This window comes from Saccostrea cucullata, unplaced genomic scaffold, assembly GCF_032062105.1.
Source record: "Saccostrea cucullata isolate Sc308-1 unplaced genomic scaffold, CSIRO_AGI_Scuc_v1 ctg526, whole genome shotgun sequence".
Lineage (NCBI taxonomy): Eukaryota > Metazoa > Mollusca > Bivalvia > Ostreida > Ostreidae > Saccostrea > Saccostrea cuccullata.
The window spans coordinates 256,227-279,322 of NW_026930599.1; the positions used below are offsets into that span (position 1 = coordinate 256,227).

Genomic DNA, 23,096 nt, shown 5'->3' on the forward strand with positions numbered 1-23,096 from the left:
CCTAAATAACTGCATATTATTTTATTTTATTGTAAGTTACTGATTGTTGCTTATCACTGATACTGCACCACTTTATAATAAATGCAAATATTCATTTTTGTTGCTTTAGATATCGTTAAAATTTAGGAAACCCATCTCTATTTTAGAATACTATAATTTGAAAATAACATGGGATTCTGTTACCCCTGAAACAGTTATTAATTGTAAGATGCATAATGGATTGATAGAAAATTCAAAACAGAATAGAGAGAGAAGGTATTCAGTCCTGATGCTTAACCTATTGGACTTAAATTGATTCAGGAATTCTCAAGATGAAATAGTGAAATAATCCACTTCTGATTCAGATGACATTGATGATAAACCTCAAAAATCTATTTATACCAAGAGTCTATAAATGCTATTGACACTGTACTTTATCAACGAGTTGTTAAATTCTTGGATCATGATAGAAGAGTGAAAGAGCAAGACTTTCTGACATTTTCATTTTATTTTAATCAAAATACTTATAAAAAATTAAATAATGAATTTTTAAAACAAAAAAAGAAATGAAAGTCTACTTAAACGTGCACAAGTACGACATTTGATTGTAACTTAAATAAATTTATGCATGCACAGATCTAGAAGGGGGTTGTGGTAGTCCCCATCCACCCCTTCCCCCTGGAATTTGCAGAGTTATTGAAGTAAAGGTGACCTTGGACCCCCCCCCCCCCCAAGAAAATGCGGACCCTTTCTTGAAAGCGCAGACTTCCATCAAGTTGGTATGAAAGTCAATCACTAACAACCCCCAGCCCCCCCCCCCCCCCCCCCCCCCCCCCCCAGCAATAGGTTTTCACGTATGGGAAAGGGTTTTTTTTTGCATGTCAAGAAATATCTGAGATGGAATTTTTTTTTCACTGGGGCTGGACCCCCCCCCCTTCCCCCCGAAAAAATTTCTGCATCCATGCCTGTTTCTAGATAGAATGTTCAATCGTTAAAATGATAAATGTCCTACAGACCCAGTTTAACGATAGAATTCGTTCCGTGTATTCACAATGTAGCAAAGTAAACACGGGCGATAACTTGTACTCAGTGTATTTACTACGAACAATCCCCAGAGTTCTGAATGTAAACATGACAGGTAAATTTGAAGCGAGAAAAATTGTTGAGAAAATTAGTTGAATTTTCCTCTTTTTATGGATTATTTTTGGGGATAAAAGGCATAAACAATCTCAAAAAGGTTTGTTACAATTATTTTGGAAGTTATTTTCAGTGCAAATCCTTTTGTATCCTTCAAAATCGTTTTGGAGCGATTTTGCAATTATTTGCTACATTGCGAGTATATGGGAGGTATTCTAACTGTGGCGAGGGCTTGTCCCGAGACACAGTTAGATTAGACCCACTGTATTAAGTGACTCACTGTCATATGTGAACAATAAACTCCTCCTATTGCTACTATAAATTTATATTACCTGTATATTCCTCCTATTGCTATAAATTTATATTACCTGTATTAAAAGACCACCTGTCTGAAGCAATCAATTCAAGCAGGCTTACATTTTTTTGGTTCTAAACATCTTCAGACACATGTTTATTTCATTTAATAATTACTATATAATACAAAACGTTCAAATAAAACAATATTTCAAAACTAGTGGGTATTGTTTTTTTTAACAAAAAAACACATGTCTCCCATTCTTTACCAACATTTACAAATGCAGTTTTACTATCAAGGTCAAAAATAATAATGCAGTGCATCTTTCAAGTCTTTAAAAGGATCTTAAGTTATGGTCTGGTCTTGTTTTTTCTTAATTTAACCTTGAATGAAGAAAGTGGTCAAGGTCAAATAATTTGATGTAGTGTATTTAGGCTTAATATTGTCTTTACTTGTTCCAAGTTTAAAATCCTAATGTCAAGAAAGGTCTCAAGTTATGACTTAGGACATATCTCACATGAACATTTGACCTTGACATAATAAAAAATTGGATTAAGGTAAAAAAATTTCATCACATAGACTCTCCATCTATGTGTCCTCTGCATGTTCCATATTTGAAGTCTAAATGTCAAAGGGTTCTAAAGTTATGGTCAAAACATGTTTTTTTCTCTATTTGACCTTGAAGAAAGAAAGGGGTCAAGGTCAAAGTCCTGGTGCACTAGATCTTGTATTTAATGTTTTCTTTCTAAGTTACAAGTTTGAAGTCCTAATATCAAAGGGTACTCAAGCTATGACCTAAACTATATTTTGATGTGAAAGTTTGACCTTGACCTAATAATATTTGATCAAGGTCAAATATTTTGATCACTTACACCCTTCTCCAATGTGTCCTCTGCATATTCCCAGTTTGAAGTCTAAATGTCAAAGGTATCTCAAGTTAAGGTCAAATCATGTCTTTCTCTATTTGACCTTGAACAAAGAAAGGGGTCAAGGTCAAAGTTCTGGTGCATTGCATCTTGCATTTAATGTCTTCTTTCTATGTTTTAAGTTTGAAGTCCTAATATCAAAGGGTACTCAAGCTATGACCTAAACTATATTTTGATGTGAAAGTTTGATCTTGACCTAATAATATTTGATCAAGGTCAAATATTTTGATCACTTACACCCTTCTCCAATGTGTCCTCTGCATATTTCCAGTTTTAAGTCTAAATGTCAAAGGTATCTCAAGTTATGTTCAAATCATGTTTTTTCTCTATTTGACTTTGAAGAAAGGGGTCAAGGTCAAAGTTCTGGTGCACTACATCTTGTATTTAATGTCTTCTTTCTATGTTATAAGTTTGAAGTCCTAATATCAAGGGGTACTCAAGCTATTGCCAAAACCCTTTTTTAATGTAAAAGTTTGACCTTGACCTTATAAATAAATCAATGTCAAAAATTTTGGTGGCGTACACTCTGCCTTAAGGTTATCTATTTATGTTTCAAGTATGAAGTCTTCAGGTCAAAGGGTATTCAAGTTACAGCCTGGACAAAATTTGGATGAAGAAGAATAAGAAGACTAGATGCGTTCTTGTTGCTAGAGCAACAAGCGGTTCTAGCAACAAGCGGTCTTCCGACCAACTTTTCGTTAGAGTTCTATGCTGCGTCATCCCATGAAAAAGATTTCAGAATGTATTTTTTTTTTTTTGTTTACGTTTATTCACAGCAGTCTCTCAACATACATCATGATAATTACAGGTATTCCTCAAAATATCTCAGAAAATAGCTTATAAAAATCGGCAAAATATTCCATACGTGTTATAAAAGACATAAAAGTCATTTGCAACTGAAAAAAGACATAAACAAAGAAAAAAATTTTGAAACGCCTCCAGTGGGATTCGAACCCCAACAGTGGGACAAAGTTTGGTTCGGTCATATCTTTTCAATAAATGCACCCATCAAGATACTGAACATATATTTAGAATTCTCATAAGACAATAAGACATACTATAAACCCTGTAAATCCTAAAGAAAAATATTGAAAAACAAAAAAGTTGAGAAATGGGACTTTTTGAATTCACTTCCATTTATCAACTTGAAGTGCTGATGACGAAAAATAAAGGTCATTCCCCATAATGGAGTTTGATGTTCTATCGCCTCAGTGAGTTTCACTTTCATATCTTTAGCCGTTCTAGAGAAAACTGCTGGACAAAATGCCTTTTTAAAAATACAAAAATCCCCAAAAATCACAAAGGAAAGTGAATTTTGAAAAAAATGAAAAAGATGTCTGGAGATATTCTCATGATGCATCATCCCTGTAAAAATCTTTTAAATCTCTCCATGCACAGCTGAGATATCGCCCTTACTATGAAAAAAAGAAAAATAATAATAACTAGAAATGATCTCGTTGCGAGCAACGAAAGGTCTTCCGTCCGATTTCGAAAAATAACCCATAAAATCGAGCTGAAAATGGATTAAACATATTTTGGACACACTGGTAATTGAAACGGGTCACTAGCGTGAAAATCCAATACGCTTATCGATTAATAACTGCCAACAAACTGCCTTCCACTTTGACATGGGCAGTAATCACTTCAGCTTTTAAGATAAAAATATTTAAATTGGTTATAATACTTAAAAGGTAATACTGAGATTTTATCTATGATTCAAACTTTTAATCTTCTAGTATTCGTGTTTATATTTTGTTTATGTTACTGCCTGTTGGGTTGTTTGTGTTGCAAAATTTTATCCTTCCAAAATGTTATTCATGTCCTTCGACGCATCTGTTCTTATAAATTCATCCGCAACAGTTATCACGTTTTTCTTGTCATTAAATAAACATACATATTTATGAACAAAGTGCAGTATTGGCCAAAAAATGCCGCGTTTCATATTTGCTCCGTTCAAAGCATTTTAAAAAGCCAAGGATTTTTTAAATTAAATGGTATATAATTTATATACATGACTCAAATGTATGCATTGAAAAAATAATTAATGCTCAATACTGCACCTTTCATAGCAGAACGTCGAGATTTTACGTACAAATTCAGACGCGAAGTCATTATTTTATCATGCTAATTAGACGTCATTAGAAATTCCAAACACACACTCTGCAATAAAGGTCAATGTTAAGAAGTTTCTATTGTTTTTAATATTTTATTTATTTATTTATTAATTTAATATCTTTAAACTTTATCATAATAATACTCCCTCTGAGGGCATCTAAGCTCTAGTTGATTGCATAAAAACAAATTCCAACAGAATTACTGTGAAAATAGGAAATGCTGGAAATAGTAATTCATCTTTTCTGTGGTAGTTCGGCTTACAGTTTCATTTTCTTTATTTCTTATAGCCAACTGGCTCATCAGAGAATACAAACAATTGGTATTAATAAGAAGAAAAACATACAGAGAGAGTGAACGTAAAGAACACATACATGGAAATAATACTATACATCAACTATATTTTTCTTAACATTGCTGCAGCATTTAAAAAATCGCCCAAATTTAAGAGATCTTTAATATTATTTAGGGATGTCAATTTTACTCGGGCAGCTTAGTCGAATAGTCAGATGCTTTAGTCGAACGATAGTCGAATATTCGTTTGATTTTAATTATTTTTTCATATCATCTTCACTTTTTGTCTTTTACAGACTAGTTTACAATATTTAACCCACGCTATCACCATTATACAACGAATTTCTGAATTGTAAACACGTACGTAGTACAAGAGGCCCAGGGGCCACAGCGCTCACCTGAGCACATCAGGCTTGAATTTACCCCCCCCCCCCTTCCAGGCGTTCATCATTTGAACAAACTAGAATCTACACTACCTGAGGATGATTCCATATAAATACCCCGGGTATCACTGATCATAGCTTTGAAGTACTTGAAAAGAAGATTTTAAAAGGTTTCCCAATATTTCCCTATGTAAAACTTGGGTCGGCCATTTTGGCCCCACCATATCCCAAGGGCAGGGGGTCATGATTTGAAAAAAACTTGAATCTACACTACCTGAGGATGATTCCACATGAATTTCATCTTTCCTGGCCCAGTGGTAATTGAGAATGATTTTTAAAGATATTTCCTATATATTCCTATGTAAAACTTGGGTCGGCCATTTTGGCCCCATCCTTGCCCCGGGGGTCATGATTTGAACAAACTTGAATCTACACTACCTTAAAGGATGATTCCACATGAGTTTCATCTTTCCTGGCTCAGTGGTTCTGGAGAAGAAGATTTTTAAAGATTTTTCCTATACATTCCTATGTAAAACTTGGGTCAGCCATTTTGGCGCCACCCTTGCCCCGGGGGTCATGATTTGAACAAACTTGAATCAACACTACCTGAGGATGATTCCACATGAGTTTCATCTTTCCTGGCCCAGTGGTTCTGGAGAAGAAGATTTTAAAAGATTTTTCTTATATATTCCTATGAAAAACTTGGGTCGGCCATTTTGGCCCCACCCTTGCCCCAGGGGTCATGATTTGAACAAAATTGAATCAACACTACCTGAGGATGCTTCCACATGAGTTTCATCTTTCCTAGCCCAGCGGTTCTGGAGAAGAAGATTTTTTAAAAATGCCATTAATTTTTAACAAATTCATGATTATCTCCCCTTGGAAAAGGGCGTGGCCCTTCATTTGAACAAACTTGAATCCCCTTTACCCAAGGATAATTTGTGCCAAGTTTGGTTGAAATTGGCCCAGTGGTTCTTGAGAAGAAGATGGAAATGTGAAAAGTTTACAACAACGACAACGACTACGACGACAACGACGACGACGACAACAACGACAGACAACGGACAAATTTTGATCAGAAAAGCTCACTTGAGCCTTCGGCTCAGGTGAGCTAATAAAAACTGTACATCAATATGTACCCAATGTATTTAATTTCAAAATTGATATGTTAGCTGCACATTTTATCTAAATGTAGGATATCAAAAGCTTGATTTGTCCTTTCTTTACATAACGGTAGTACTGTACATGTACCCCATAATTGAAGCCAATTTCTACGTGTCCGTCAATGACCTTTGACAGGTAAACAATTAACGTGTGATTCTTATAAAAACAAAGAGATAGATAGCTTGGGATAAATTTTAATTATGAAATTTTGTGCAAACAATCAATGATTGCATGAAATAAATCTCAGAAAAAGAAAACACGGTTTAATTACTCTCATAACTGACCCCAATTTACATGTATTTTAAAGATATGTTTGCCGAAAATACATACACGTACAAATAATTTCCTTTGAACAGTTATACCGTACCCTTAATTTTCACATATGAAAATACTGATCTGTAAATAAATGAAATGGGAAAATATAAGTTTATTGCCTTGAATTCAATATTACTTTGATGAAACACATTTTTAACGAATAACCAACTAAAGAAATTTTATTCGATAGTCGGTATGATCGAACGATAGTCGAGTACTCGAATATTCGTTGACATCCATAATATTATTGGAACTTAACAGCTGAATTAATTTAAAGACACTTGGCTTAGTATAATAATACTTTTTCAAAAATTTCTTTCTTAGTTCAATATACAATGGGAATTTCAAATTAAAATGAAATTCATCTTTTACGAGGGACGATCAGAAAATTCTGCAAGTATATCTATAAAATAATGAAAACAATATGTATCAAAATGTAAACTAGTTTAATCCTTCAAAATAACCCCCTTTTACATTTACACACTTTTGCAATCTGCATACCCATGATTTGAAAGCCCCGAGGTAGTCTTCCTTTGGAATACTGTCTAAGCACTGATAAACAGCACTACCAACTGCGCTGCGCGAAGTATAGCGACGTCCAGATAACATTTGTTTCAGTCTAGGAAATAGGAAAAAGTCACAAGGACTTAAGTCCGGAGAATACAGGGGGTGGGGGAGCTGAACAACCTTTTCATCCTTCAAAAAACTTTGAACTATTTTACTCTTATGAGCTGGAGCATTGTCATGAATGAGCTTTATGTTCTTCAAGCCTGTCTTTGGTCTTTTCTTTTCATACACTTTCTTAATTTTTTTCAGTACATTATTTTTGTAAAACTGTCCCGAGATACCTCTACCTTGCGGAGTTGGAATTTGCACAACCGGGCCACTAGAATTAAAGAAAATAGCATATAAAATTTTCTTAGCACTTTGACACCTTTTTGCAATGACAGGACGCTCGCTATTCTTCCTTACCCACATCATATTGTTAATTTTTCTTTGCGGCTCAAAAAAGTAAATCCAAGTTTCATCACCTGTTAGTAAGTCAGCAAATTTTCTCCTGTCACAGTTTTTATAGATTTTTAACAGTTTTCTTGCAAATTTCAAACGCGTTGTCTTTTGTTCTGGTGTCAAGAGATGCGGTATCCATCGTGCACATACCTTACGTAGGTGGAGGTGCTTCGTCAAAATTTCATGTACCTTTGCTGATGAGATACCAACAACACTAGCAATATATTTTAAAGTATATATCTACCATCTTCCTCTACCATTTTCTTTACTGCAGCCACGTTTCCATCAGTAACAGCTGTCTTTGGTCGCCCTGTTCTTGAAGAATCTTTAACGACGTCAACGCCATTCTTAAACTTTTTCAACCAACGACAAACTGTGCTTAACGAAACTGCAGAATCTCCATAAATCTGACAAATTTCTTTTAAAATTATTTTTGCAGGTATATCAAGAACGCCTCTCACTTTTATATAGTTTCTTATTTCAGCCTTCACTGTAGATTTCATATCACTGGGAGAAAATGGTCAGTGTGTACGACTACCCCTTCTTCTTTTGTATGTAACTTTTGAAATAGTGAATAAAACGATAACAAATTTTAGACAGACACATGTAATGAATGTATCTACCCGTGCGTGACATCGGTTTTGGTCATTTACGAAAAATATCTATGGAATAACATTACTTGCATTATTTTCTGATCCCCCCTCGTACATCATGGAGATTACAACATGTACATATAAATCTATTATTCTTAGGTATGTTATGGTGTCGACCTGTTTCAATATTCAACGTGTGATTCGATAACCTAAATTTTGTTAATAACTGTCTAAATTTTTTAACAATAGGTTTTGTTAAATACCACTGCAAACACAAATTGTCAATTAAATGTTGAGATAAATTATCTTTTGAAGAGTTTGATATATCTTATAACATAGTTTGCTTTGAAACATCTAAAGGTCGTTGTTTTATAATGTTGTAAGCTCTACATTTAGATTATTTTCCGTCCAAAGTTGGCCTAGGCCTAAAAGGGACAATTCTTTTTTAATTTGTAAAATCCATTTGTCATTTTGTAATAACATACTTTCATAACAGGACTTAAGAATACAATTTTCAGTTGTTCTCAATTTGATCCAATATTTAAATTTTCATAATTTCATTGTAACTGCTAGTGGAAAACACCGGAGCTCTGAATAAATCAAACTGTTTGAGGTTTTCTTCCCCACACCAACATATAACAGTTGTGTTGCAGTGATTATGGTTCTAAAAACAATCAAACAAAAAACCAAAATCAACCAGTTCTATATCTGCTGAATGAAATGAAAAAGAAATCTTTACATCTTTACATACAGAAAAGATAAGAAATAGCAGGCGCAGATCCAGAAATTTTTTCCAGGGGGGGTCGACCCCAGTCAAAAAAAATCCAAACCCAGAAATTTCTTGACAAGCTTAAAAAAAAACAACAAAAAAACGCCCAAACGTCAAAATCCTATTGGGGGGGGGGGGGGGGGGGGGGGGGGTAGTGGTGACTTCTATTGCCTCAAATCTTTCACTTTTCATACCCATTTCACATGATCGTGGCAAAACCTTTCATTGGATACAAATTACTTTGACTTTTTGACCTTGGAGAATTTCATACTAGTAAAAAACTTTAACCTTGGCAATAACTTTTGAATGGTAAAGGCTACAGATTACATACTTCACATATGTAATTCTTGTAAAAAGACCCTTCATTGGATACCAAGAAGTTTGACCCTTTGACCTTGGAGTTTGACCTAATTTTAAAAAGCAGACCTTGACCATAACTTTTGAACGGAAAGAGATATGGCTTTCATGCTTTACATATTCAATCCTTTTTACAAGACCTTTCATTTGATAGCAAGACCTTTGACCATTGGACCTTGGAGTTTGTCCTACTTTTTAAAATTTTTAACCTTGGCCATAACTTTTGAAGGGTAAGGGATAAGGCTTCCATACTTCACATGTGTATTTTTTGTGGCAAGATCTTTCATTGGATACCAATTACCTTGATCTTTTGACCTTGGAGATTTTCGTACATATGAAAAAACTTTAACCTTGGCCTTCTTTCATATTTCAGTATTGTATTTCTGGTGAGTTTGCATTTTAATAAAAAGTTTAATCTTTGCTATATGTTGCCATACGGGGGCAACAGTGTTTAACAAACACATCTTGTTTCCTATTTATTCTTGAGAAGAAGATTTTCAAAGATTTTTCCCTATATATTCCTATGTAAATCTTTGAACAGCAGTTGCAGCCTCGCACTATCCCCGGAGGTCATGATATGAACAAATTTGAATCTACACTACCTGAGGATGCTTCTACATGAGTTTCATTTTCCTGGCCCAGTGGTTCTGGAGAAGAAGATTTTTAAAGATTTTTCCTATATATTCCTGTGTAAAACTTTGATCAGCCATAGTGGCCCCGCCCTACCACCGGGGGGTCATGATTTGAACAAACTTGAATCTACACTACCTAAAGATGCTTCTACATGAGTTTCATCTTTCCTGGCCCAGTGGTTCTGGAGAAGAAGATTTTTAAATATTTTTCCTAAATATTTCTATGTAAACCTGTGATCGGCCATAGTGGCCCCACCCTACCCCCAGGGGTTATAATTTGAACAAACTTGAATCTTCACTACCTGAGGATGCTTCCACATGAGTTTCATCTTTCCTGGCCCAGTGGTTCTGGAGAAGAAGATTTTTAAATATTTTTCCTAAATATTTCTATGTAAACCTGTGATCGGCCATAGTGGCCCCACACTACCCCCAGGGGTTATAATTTGAACAAACTTGAATCTTCACTACCTGAGGATGCTTCCACATGAGTTTCATCTTTCCTGGCCCAGTGGTTCTGGAGAAGAAGATTTTTAAAGATTTTGCTTCGGAAAGAGGTCTCTAGAACCTATGAAATTACTTTGCTATATCCATAATTCTATATATCCGTATAAGGTATTAGTTAAGTTTATTAAGCTGGGGATCCAACATAACTTCGCTATATCCTTGAATTCGCAATATCCATGTTCATACTAAACGAATTTTGCTGTATTCCTATGTAAAACTTTGATCAGACATTGTGGCCCCGACCTTCCTCCAGGGGTCATGATTTGAACAAACTTGAACCTACACCACCTGAGGATGCTTCCACATGAGTTTCATCTCTCGTGGCCCAGTGGTTCTGGAGAAGATTTTTAAAAGATGCCATTAATTTTTCCCTAATTCATAATTATCTCCCCTTGGAAGAGGGCAAGGCCCTTTATTTTTACAAAATTTAATCCCCTTCACCTAATGATACTTTGTGGCAAGTTTAGTTGAAATTGGCCCAGTGGTTCTTAAAAAGAAGATGAAATTGTGAAAAGTTTACAACAACGACGACAACGACAGACAACAGAAAAATTTTGATCAAAAAGCTCACTTGAGCCTTTCACTCAGATGAACTAAAAACAAGAGGCCCATGGGCCACATTGCTCACCTGAGTAACATTGGTGATGCCATTCTTTACGAGATTTCCCCCCTTGTAATACCTAGTGTGGCCTTGTCCTACCCAAAGGGGGGGGGGGGGGGTCACAATTTGAACAATTTAGAATCTACACTATCCCAGGATGTTTCCACATAAGTTTCAGCTTTTCTGGCCCAGCGGTTCTTGAGAAGAAGACTTTTAAATTTTTTTCCTATATATTTCCATGTAAAACTTGGATTCCCTATTGTGGCCCCGCCCAACCCCCGGGGGTCATAATTTGAACAATTTAGAATTTACACTACCCAAGGATGCTTCCACATAAGCTTCAGCTTTTCAGGCCAAGTGGTTCTTGAGAAGAACATTTTTAAAGTTTGTTCATATATATTTGTATGTTAAATTTGGATTCCCTATTTTGGCCCCGCCCAACCCCCAGGGGTCACGATTTGAACAATTTAGAGTCTATACTACCCCGGGATGCTACCAAATAAGTTTCAGCTTTTCTGGCCCAGTGGTTCTTCAGAAGAAGATTTTTAAAGTTTGTTCCTATATATTACTATGTAAAACTTGGATACCTTTTTGGGGCTCTGTCCAATCCCTAGGGTCATGATTTGAACAATTTAGAATCTATACTATCCCAGGATGCTTCCATATAAGTTTCAGCATTTCTGGCCCAGTGGTTCTTGAGAAGAAGACTTTTAAAAAGTTTTTTCCTATATATTTGTAAAACTTGGATTCCCTATTGTGGCCTGGTACAATCCTCGGGGGTCATGATTTTAACAATTTGAATCTACACTATCCCAGGATGCTTCCATATAAGTTCCAGAATTTCTAGCCCAGTGGTTCTTGAGAAGAAGACTTTTAATTTTTTTTCCTATATATTTATATGTAAAACTTGGATTCCCTATTGTGGCCCCGCCCAACCCCCGGGGGTCATGATTTGAACAATTTAAAATTTACACTATCCCAGGATGCTTCCACATAAGCTTCAGCTTTTCTGGCCCAGTGGTTCTTGAGAAGATTTTTTCATGACCCCACCCTATTTTTGTATTTTCTTGATTATCTCCCCTTGTGAGGGGTCTTGGCCTTTCAGTTTAATAATTTAAACTCCACTTTCCCTAAGGATGCTTTGTACCAAGTTTGGTTTAAATTGGCCCAGTGGTTCTTGAGAAGAAGTCAAACATGTGAAAAGTTAACAGACGGATGAACAGACAGCTAGACAGACGGACGGACAAACGGACGACGGACAAAATGTGATCAGAAAAGCTCCTTTGAGCCTTTGAGCTAATTAGTAAAAATTAAAAAAATATCTATAATTTTTATCCTCTTTAATCTATTTCTTGATTTGTCTTTAGAATTCAATGAAATAATATCTCATCGTTTAGGGTATTTTAACAAAAATGAAGTATAAACATAAATATTTCAATCCACATTTCAGAGTCATAGCATTCCAAATTGACTTACATTCAAAATAAACTTCATTTGCAGAGAGAGGTGGTGATTAATCTCAATGTGACAGATAAAGATAATTAATGCTTTGGATTTTCTTCAAGAGGAAAGCTAATTAATCCCAAGAGGCTCATTGCAGGTTTCACAGTTTACAATGGGAACATTTTCAGCAGTTATCTCTCTTTGCCAATTCATTCTTATATAAAGTTAAGGAATCTACTCCTGGTACCCCACCACCCCAGCTCCAAACCAGAGGACATTGAGAAACAAATTTATCATCAAAATATGTCTTACTGCCTATTCAACCAACATACCAAATTTGAACTTAATTGGTCAACCATAAAAAATTTATTAGAAAAACAGAAAAATTGTGGACCAAAGCATGACAGATGGACAAAATCTTGTAGGGCCCTAAAAATTCTTTTTACCAGCATTCCTCTTACCTGGGGGAGTGGGTGGAAGACCTTTTTCAGGTTTGAGAGCATAGTTCATTGATGAATGTAAGTGTGGTTCAAACAGACCAGCAGCAGCTGTTGTGGCAATATGAGTTCCTAATGCATTGCTTTGACGATTCTGGTTAGACATGGCCTGTATTGTACTGGCAGCCATTTCTTCTACTGTCGAGTACTGATCCTGGTAAAAACCAGGACCATGAGGTTTTTCTCTAGATTCATCTATAAAAGGAATTAATCAACCTTTTAAACAAATAATGGTCATTTCACTCTTTATTGCTTTTTCAGGAGGTTTGCTCCTGTTATTAAAAGAATTGATAATTTTTTGTCAAGTACAATGCATGTACATATTAATTTATAGAATCTACACACATAGCTTGAAAAACAAGAGGCCCAAGGGCCTTGAATTGCTCTTCTGATAATTTGTACAATCAGATCACTTCTATTTGAAGCCTCTAACAGTCAAAGGCATCATGGAAACAAGTTATTTTTAAAATAATTTGTTAAAGTTAATGTCAACATTTTGGGTTATCTTTCCCTGATTATGCTTTTCTTCAGTAACTTATTCCTGTAATAGATTGTTATTCATGGCTGTTAGAACCGCATGTTTGTACCCCCTCAATAAAAATGTCTGATGACCTGATGACTTTATTTTTTTGCTTGGCAAGGAATTTTTGGTAGTTAATAGTGCCCCGAACTGAAAATGTATGGCTATGCCCCCCCCCCCCCCCAACTGAAACTGCTTTCTATGGGCCTGATACTATTCATTATTCATTATTGTACACCAGCTTATATCTGAAAAGTTTTATTCATGCTCTTCACTTAGGTTATTAAGTAGATGGAAAAGGTTCATGACAGTAAATCTAATGCATGGTAATTCAACAAATCATAACTTATTTCAGTTATTTCATTCCTAACCCGGCCACCTCACTTTAGAATGTATACTCTTGTACAAAAATCTACTGCTTTGCACAAACAAGAGGCCCATGGCCACATTGCTCACCTGAAAAGCTTTGCCCATGCTATTCTGAACCAGATTTCCCCGTTGTAATACCTATTGTGACCCTATCGTACCCGACCTGTCATAATTTGGACAATTTAAAATCTACATTACCCAAGGATGCTTCCACATAAGTTTCAGATTTTCTGGCCAAGTAGTTCTTGAGAAGATTTTTAAAGTATTTTTCCTATATATTTCTATGTAAAACTTTGATTCCTTATTGTTGGCCCACCAAAACCCCCGGGGGTCACGATTTGAACAATTTAGAATCTACACTACCCAAGGATGCTTCCACATAAGTTTCAGCTTTCCTGGCCTAGTGGTTCTTGAGAAGAAGATTTTTTAAAGACCCCACCCTATTTTTGTCTTTTCTTGATTATCTCCCCTTGTGAGGTGATTTGGCCCTTCATTTTAACAATTTAAATTCCCCTTCATCCAAGGATGCTTTGTACCAAGTTTGGTCAAAATTGGCCCAGAGGATCTTGAGAAGAAGTCAAAAATATGAAAAGTTTACAGACGGACAGACAGACAGACGGATGATGGACAAAATGTGATCGGAAAAGCTCACTTGAGCCTTCGGCTCAGGTGAGCTAAAAATTTGAATTTACAGATTACATGCTTAATTGTGAATTGTTCATAAATTCATATTTTATTCTGGTCGCACAGGGATACGAAAAAATGACATGGCACTAGCAATATACATGTATAACGTCGTAATGAAAATGTCTCCATTTGTATGAAAATTGCAAAGTTTTAAAGTTTTTTTGCAAAAAATTAAGCAAGAACACATATTATTTTTTTCAAATAGATCAATGCTAAATTTACTTCACATTCATTGTGTTGAGTAATATAAGATTTAATTGTCTGCATCATTTTAATTTAACAAGCATGGTTTTAAAATGCATATACTGGGATGAACGGTGCATTTCACTATATATTTCACTGAAATAGTGTCACCTGTTCTCAATAATATTAGTGCATTTGAAATACGATTACAATAAACCCACGCAGACAAATCTCAAAAAAAAATTCAGAAACAAAAATTCGAATTAAGAGGATTAATTAAGCTGACAAATTTACAGAGTATGTTTTTATGCAGACAGTAAACTTGCATCTACCTTAAAAAAGATGACAACAAATTTTCTGGTTTAATGAAGCCGAGTCTCATTTGAGTGTGCATGACATTGCTCAGCTTTTTAATTTCATGCAGTCATAAGTGCAAACAGTATAAACCTTTCCAAAATATTGTAATTTTAATATAGAATTAACATTTTCCGTAACGTTTAAAATGTTTAAATTGAAAGCATGGAAATAAAGCATTTAAAAAAAAAAAAAAAAAAAAAAAAAAAAATTTCCGTAACGCATACTGGTCTGAAAATGTGATTTTACAACAATAATTAGGTAAAACCCTGGAATGGCTCTAATGACATCCCTGTTTTCCAATTTAGTAAGCAATGCACGATGCTGAAGATGACATATGACTCACTAATATGCTCATAGACGACCATGAATACTATGCTAAACTCACTAATATGCTCATAGACGTCCATGAATACTATACTAACAAGAGACCCAGGGGCCACAGCCCTCACCTGAGCACATCGGCTAGGAAAAAGCACATATCAGATCAGAACTGAAAGTTTACTAAATGTGGGGGGGCTTGAATTTTAACCCCCCAGAGGGTCATGATTTGAACAAACTTGAATCTATACTACCTGAGGATGATTCCATATAAATATCACTAATCATGGCTTTGAATTACTTGAAAAGAACCGATTTTAAAAGGTTTCCCAATATACTCCTATGAAAAACTTTGGTCGGCCATTTTGGCCCCACCCTAGCCCCTGGGTCAATATTTGAACAAACCTGAATCTACACTACCTGAGGATGATTCCACATGAGTTTCATCTTTCCTGGCCCAGTGGCTCTTGAGAAGAAGATTTTTAAAGATTTTTCCTAATATTTCCTATGTAAAACTTAGATCTGCCATTTTGGCCCCACCCTAGCCCTGGAGGTCATGATTTGAATAAATTTGAATCTACACTACCTAAGGATGATTCCACATGAGTTTCATCTTTCCTGGCCCAATGGTTCTTGAGAAGAAGATTTTCAAAGATTTTTCCTATATGTTTCCTGTGTAAAACTTTGATCGGCCATTTTGGTCCCACCCTAGCCCCAGGGCTCATGATTTGAACAAATTTGAATCAACACTACCTGAGGATGATTCCACATGAGTTTCATCTTTCCTGGCCCAGTGGTTCTTGAGAAGAAGATTTTTAAAGATTTTCCCTAATTGTTTCCAATGTGAAACTTTGATCGGCCATTTTGGCCCCACCCCAGCCCCGCGGCTCATGATTTGAACAAATTTGAATCTACACTACCTGAGGGTGATTCCACATGAGTTTCATCTTTCCTGGCCCAGTGGTTCGTGAGAAGAAGATTTTTTAAAAATGCCATTAATTTTTCTTTAATTCATAATTATCTCCCCTTGGGAAAGGGCGTGGCCCTTTATTTGAACAAACTTGAATCCCCTTTACCCAAGGATACTTTGTAGCAAGTTTGGTGGAAATTGACCCTGTGGTTCTTGAGAAGAAGATGAAAATGTGAAAAGTTTACGACGACGACAACAACGACAACAGACAACGGACAAATTTTAATCAGAATAGCTCACTTAAGCCTTCGGCTCAGGTGAGCTAAAAACTGACAACAGAACATCAAAAGAAACATACTAGCAATCTAAACATTGCTATTTTCCAAAAAAAAATTATCTGCATTGATATGTATTTATACAGCAATACGGCAGTTTTAGAGGTATCAAAAAATAAACTTTGTAATTTATAAGACCTAGACCAACCAAGATGGTCAACTTTTTCGAAATTTCACAATTTGTTGATTTTTTTTACAACAAATTTCATATACTTGACTGAAGAAGAAATTACAAAAAATGTGGAAAACAAGGTAGTGCTTTTCCAAAAAATTCCCATACTATTAGGATCCAATAGTAATATTTGACAACTTTTGAGATGAACCCTAAGATTTTTTAGAAATCAGGGTGGTATAAAACATTAATTTTTTAATCTTAAAACAATAATATAGCATTAAAAATTAAATAGCGAAAAATAATCAAAATTCCTGGGGTAGAAATAATTATAGACTCAGCCTCCTTAAGTACTAGCTGAAATACAAAAAAAATGAGATTGGATCGAAAAAAAATAATAGTCTTGTTTGGTGCTATCCAATCTACCACATTTTTTGGCACCCAACCCAAAAGTTTATTATTTTTTTTTTAGTTTTTTGGTGGAAAATTGGAACATTCAGGATCGAGTTGCTCAGAACACTGGTTAAGGTTAACCACTGGTTAAATCTCTTATCCAATGGTTAACTTTTAACCATTGGTTAAAATCTGTTGCTCAAAATTTATCCACCGGTTAACTTTGCTATCCAGTGGTTAAATATTGGCTAAAGTTAGCCATTCCACAGAGGTGGGTTAAGTCTCTTAACCAGTGGATAAATATGACTAAAAATTATGATTTGTTGTAAATTTTGGGAGATAACGTAGGAAACAAAGGCTTATAGATATTGTAACCAAGAATTTAATGTTGATGAATATTTAAAAAGACATATGCAGTAATATAAAGTCAAGTTGACATGGTTTTGTAGCAATATTAGGCAGGAATAACATCACAGTCAGGGATATGATAGGTTTTTATGTCTTCATCGTCAGCAGGAATGTTTTAAATGGGTTCTTTCAAGGATTAATCTGTTGGCATTACAAAGGATCTTATCAAGCGGCCTTCCCTTGCTGAAAAATAAATGATTATTATAGGTATATTTTATATAACAATTATAAATGAATAAATTTGTTGGTCATTTGCATGATATAGGTCTATTAATGGATATAAATAAATTGTTACTTTGGTTAACATACATCAATATTTAAAATCACATTGAGAATTGACATCCCCCCTCCCCCCCCCAACCAACACACATACATACACACACACACCCTCCTCTAGTTCCTCTACCCCCCACCCTTTTTAAAAAAAAATATCTTGTATTATTTATTTGTTATTGTATTTCAAAATAATATTAGTTATCATTTCCTTGACGATATTTTTTATCTGCCTATTTCATTAAACTACTTTTCTTGTTGACTGCTGCATTAAATAAAATGCCTACCATTTCCTTTGATTTTATTATCATTTTGGCATGGTCTCGTGAGATACAGTGAATTAAAATATTTATTCAAAATAAATCTAGCATTAAATTTTTAATATCTATCCATAGGCATCGGGATTTCTTTTTTTTTTTTTTTTTTGCAAAGATAGACTTTATAAAGGCATTGAACAAATTGGGGTTACCTTTTTTGGTTAGTTTAGCCCCCCCCACCCCCCCACCCCAACCCACATTCAATTAGCCACTCCACTTTCAAAATGCTTCCGATGCAAATGCTATTGATATCCACATAGAGTTTTTTTGGGTCTAATTTCTACATATATTGATGCTAATATTAAAAGGTTATGTATTTATAGAATACACTTGGGATAGTGCATTTTTAGTTACACCGCAAAATTTAATTGTACGGAACGAAATGCATTAGTGACGAACTCGCTATATCTACTTGTATATTCGACCATGACCTTTCGGTAATAAAAAAAAATGCTACCCACTTTCAGACAGTGTTAGTACATTGTAATGCAGGATTGCATAAATGTGCTGAAAGTTATTTCTTGTTTGGAAATATTTGACAAACCACTGAACTGAGATCTTTCTGTCAAGGTATGTATAAAAGCAATAATTCAACAAGTGCGAATTTCCTCGAATAATAGCAGACGACGTTTACATCGTGTAAACAGTAAAGGTGTCCTGACTTCAATAAGTTTTTATTTAAGTATGAAACAATACAAATTGATGTATTTGCCTCGTAAGTATAGCCAAGTCTTTAGTAGCTGGTATTGTCTTTAAAATATTTTCTGTATCTAATGTTTAACAGTTTAACGAGCATCTAGGTTTCTGCAATCATTCTAAACACACTTCCAATCCATCTTACCTGTGGTGCTAATCCTATGGCAATTCCAGTCTATGTGTTTACATTATTACTGCATCTTCCACTTGAATTTTAAGCAAAGCATAATCCCAGCTGACTTGTGCATTCCTCACTTTTTGTGACTAAAATGTTTGTTTAGTTTTGATAACTGTTACATCTCGATATTTTCCACTTCTCCACATACGGTTGTAACGTTAAAACGTCTCACTATTTACTTATTTGATATTTACCATGGTAGCCATTTTTTTTTTGGTTGACAACTGGACAAGTGTAATGCATTGTGGGATACTAACCAGTGGTTAAATCACTTAACCTGTGGTTAGTTAACCAGAGGCTAATTTTATTTTGAGCAACAAATATTTGACCAGTGGTTAGTTACCCAGTGGATATAGAATTTAACCAACGGCTAACTTATCCAGTGGTCAAATTTAACCAGTGTTTTGAGCAACTCAGTCCAGGAATTTTAGCCTTGGACAAAATTGACCATTTGCCAGTGACTTTACAAAATGTTGTTTTAATGAAATACATGTAGGCCTGCAGTCTTCGAAATAACCTGGGTGCCCCATGCCCCGGACCTGGTAAATTTGCCAGCGGGCATGTGAAAATTCTCAAATTACATGCCCAAAGGGCATGTGTGAATTTTCTTTCGATTCACAATGTTTACTTGCCATTTCTTCTGTCATACCCCAGTTATTCGTGTAAACTTGCTAGTCTTAAGATGAATTGCCAATCTATGGTCTACATTCATCTTAAGTTACATTCTCGGTACAACCTGTCAAATGATTGTCAATCGTAATGATTGAAGTGTTTAATTTAACCTATTTGTTTTCTCAAAGTTTCTTGCTAAATTACGAAATGTTTATTGATGCCATGTGCAGTGGACTACGTTCATGATCCTATTTCTGAAATTCAGTTCAGCTGAGCCGACCAACAAACGACCAGCATGCGAGTGAAAAGTTGTGAACAAAAACGCATATGAAGATGGCAGAGATGCAGGCCATGGTCGATTTAAAACTCTGAAAACAATTTAAACTTAAAAGTGAGAGAATTTAAAAACAGAAACACTGTCCTTATAGTTAATATAACAAGAGGCCCATGGGCCACATCGCTCACCTGAAAATCTTTGATCATTCTGTTCTTTACCAGATTTCCCCCTTGTTATACATAATGCATCCCCACCCTACCCCACTGATCATAATTTAGACATTTTGAAATCTACACTACCCCATGGGCACATATGTTTCAGCTTTTTTGGCCCAGTGGTTCCTGAAAAGAAGATTTTCAAAGATTTTTCCTATATATTTCCATGTAAAACTTTGATTCCCTATAATGGCCCCGCCCTTCCCCCGGGGGTCATGATTCCTACAATTTAGAATTTACACTACCCCAGAGTGCTTCCACATAAGCTTCACTTTTTCTGGCCCAGTGGTTCTTGAGAAGAAGATTTTCAAAGATTTTTCCTACATATTTCTATATAAAACTTTGATTCCCCATTGTGGCCCCGCCCTTCCCCTTGGGGTCATGATGTGAACATTTAGAATATACATTATACCAGGATGCTTCCACATAAGTTTCAGCTTTTCTGGCCCAGTGGTTCTTGAGAAGAAGATTTTCAAAGATTTTTCCTATATATTTCTATGTAAAACTTTGATTCCCCATTGTGGCCCCGCCCTTCCCCCGGGGGTCATGATGTGAACAATTTAGAATCTACACTATACCAGGATGCTTCCACATAAGTTTCAGCTTTTCTGGCCCAGTGGTTCTTGAGAAGAAGATTTTCAAAGATTTTTCCTATATATTTCTATATAAAACTTTGATTCCCCATAGTGGCCCCGCCCTTCCCCTGGGGGTCATTATTTGAACAATTTAGAATCTACACTATACCAGGATGCTTCCACAAATATTTCAGCTTTTCTGGCCCAGTGGTTCTTCAGAAGAAGATTTTCAAAGAATTTTCCTATATATTTCCACGTAAAACTTTGATTCCCCATTGTGGCCCCTCCCTTCCCCCAGGGGTCATGATTTGAACAATTTAGAATCTACATTATACCAGGATGCTTTCACATAAGTTTCAGCTTTTCTGGCCCAGTGGTTCTTGAGAAGAAGATTTTCAAAGATTTTTCCTATATATTTCCATGTAAAACTTTGATTCCCCATTGTGGCCCCGCCCTTCCCCTGGGGGTCATTATTTGAACAATTTAGAATCTACATTATACCAGGATGCCTCCACATAAGTTTCAGCTTTTCTGGCCCAGTGGTTCTTGAGAAGAAGATTTTCAAAGATTTTTCCTATATATTTCTATGTAAAACTTTGATACCCCATTGTGGCCCCGCCCTTCCCCCAGGGGTCATGATGTGAACAATTAGAATCTACACTATACCAGGATGCTTCCACATAAGTTTCAGCTTTTCTGGCCCAGTGGTTCTTGAGAAGAAGATTTTTTAATGACCCCACCCTATTTTTGTCTTTTCTTGATTATCTCCCCTTGCGAGGGGATATGTCCCTTCATTTTAACAATTTAAATTCCCCTTCACCCAAGGATGCTTTGTACCAAGTTTGGTCAAAATTGGCCCAGTGGTTCTTGAGAAGAAGTCGAAAATGTGAAAAGTTTACAGACGGACAGACAGACGGACAGACAGACGGACAGCTAGACAGATGGACGGACGATGGACAAAATGTGATCAGAAAAGCTCACTTGAGCCTTCGGCTCAGGTGAGCTAAAAACCTTATGTTTTATGCTATATGAATGAATTTTGAGTAGGGCATGTACAAATTTCAATGGGCTGGGTTAAAATGATCGGTATACATGCCCAAAGGGCATGTGCTGAAAAAGAATTGCTGTGAAGACTGAGGCCTATATAGAGAAAAATAAATTATCTTCACTTTTGTCACACATCTGAATATATCTAAGTCAGGTCTGGTACAATCACTAGATTTAGCTACGTAGCTTGATTTACCTACTTAGCTTTATTTACCTACCCGAGGTAGCTTTATTTAGCTACCAGATCAATTTATATCTATAAAAAAACATTTTTCTCAGGATGTGCAAAAAATCCCAATTTGTTGCAGTGATTATTTTCAACTTTGAACTCATATGAAAACAATTCATGAAAAAATCACTCTTGAAGAAATGTCTTAAATTTCTGCGCAATTGCAATCAAAGTTCTGAAAGTTTTGGGGCAATGTATAACAGTTAGAACAGTTACTCCTGGAATGAAATGACAAAGAAGTCCAGTTCTGGTTAACATGATAATAGGTCGGTAATTATTCAGCACAATGTAAAGTGATCATACTCAGCCATGCCTCACCACACACAATAGAAAGGACAGTTATTCAAACAATGGAATTTCATGTTTTGCTCTAAATTGTCCAAATGCAGCAATGTATAAACTATCTCTGCTTTGGGTTGTTTTTTAAAAACTCCCTAGTATAAATATTAATAGTCAATGAATTGCGACTTTTTGTCTCTTTTTAATAAAAAGAAAAACTTTGAAAAGTTGCATTGAAATAGCTAAATAAAGCTACCTGAGGTAGGTAAATAAAGCTACGTAGGTAATTCTACCTATACGTAGCTAAATCTAGTGATTGTATTGGACCTGTAAGTGTAGCAAACAGTGAACAAGAGCACTGCTGCAGATTAAAAAAAAAATACAGAGTCGGTTAAAGCGTATTTAAAGTCTCCTATGAGTTACAAGTCATTGACAGAAAAATCTATGCTGTCACAATATTTTTGCACAGAGTTGTTATATAATGACCAGTATGACTAATGTTTACTATCAATGATCCAACATGGCTGCGGACTGGTCAAGTCAAGGACAGCGCATGGTTTTTATGTTTACGTATTGTCCTTACCAAAATTTTGAGCCGCCGCACGCTCGTGGTACATTTGTGATAAAACACTGCCGTCTACACCAGGTGAAAAATTACAGAATCCCCCGTCCGCCATCACTGAAACCGACGAAGTACGATGTAATAATCACTTGAAAACTGAAAATAGCTGACCACTTACGTCATAGTAAACAGTTAGAGTGCGCAATAGGGCGATCCCATTGACAACAAAATAGAC

General features: G+C 35.5%; 1 protein-coding gene across 2 annotated transcripts in view; it reads right to left on the reverse strand.

Annotated features, from left to right (window-relative positions):
- Positions 1-23,096, reverse strand: part of LOC134229229 (hepatic leukemia factor-like) — a 49,816-nt gene extending 26,720 nt beyond the window's left edge. For both annotated transcript variants that reach the window (XM_062710937.1, XM_062710934.1), the window contains exons 1-2: positions 22,883-23,096; positions 12,974-13,204 (exon numbers count right to left, since the gene is read on the reverse strand). In XM_062710937.1, coding sequence (XP_062566921.1) covers positions 12,974-13,204; positions 22,883-22,976 — 325 coding nt within the window. In that variant the 5' untranslated portion in view covers positions 22,977-23,096. The remainder of the gene's footprint in view (positions 1-12,973; positions 13,205-22,882) is intronic.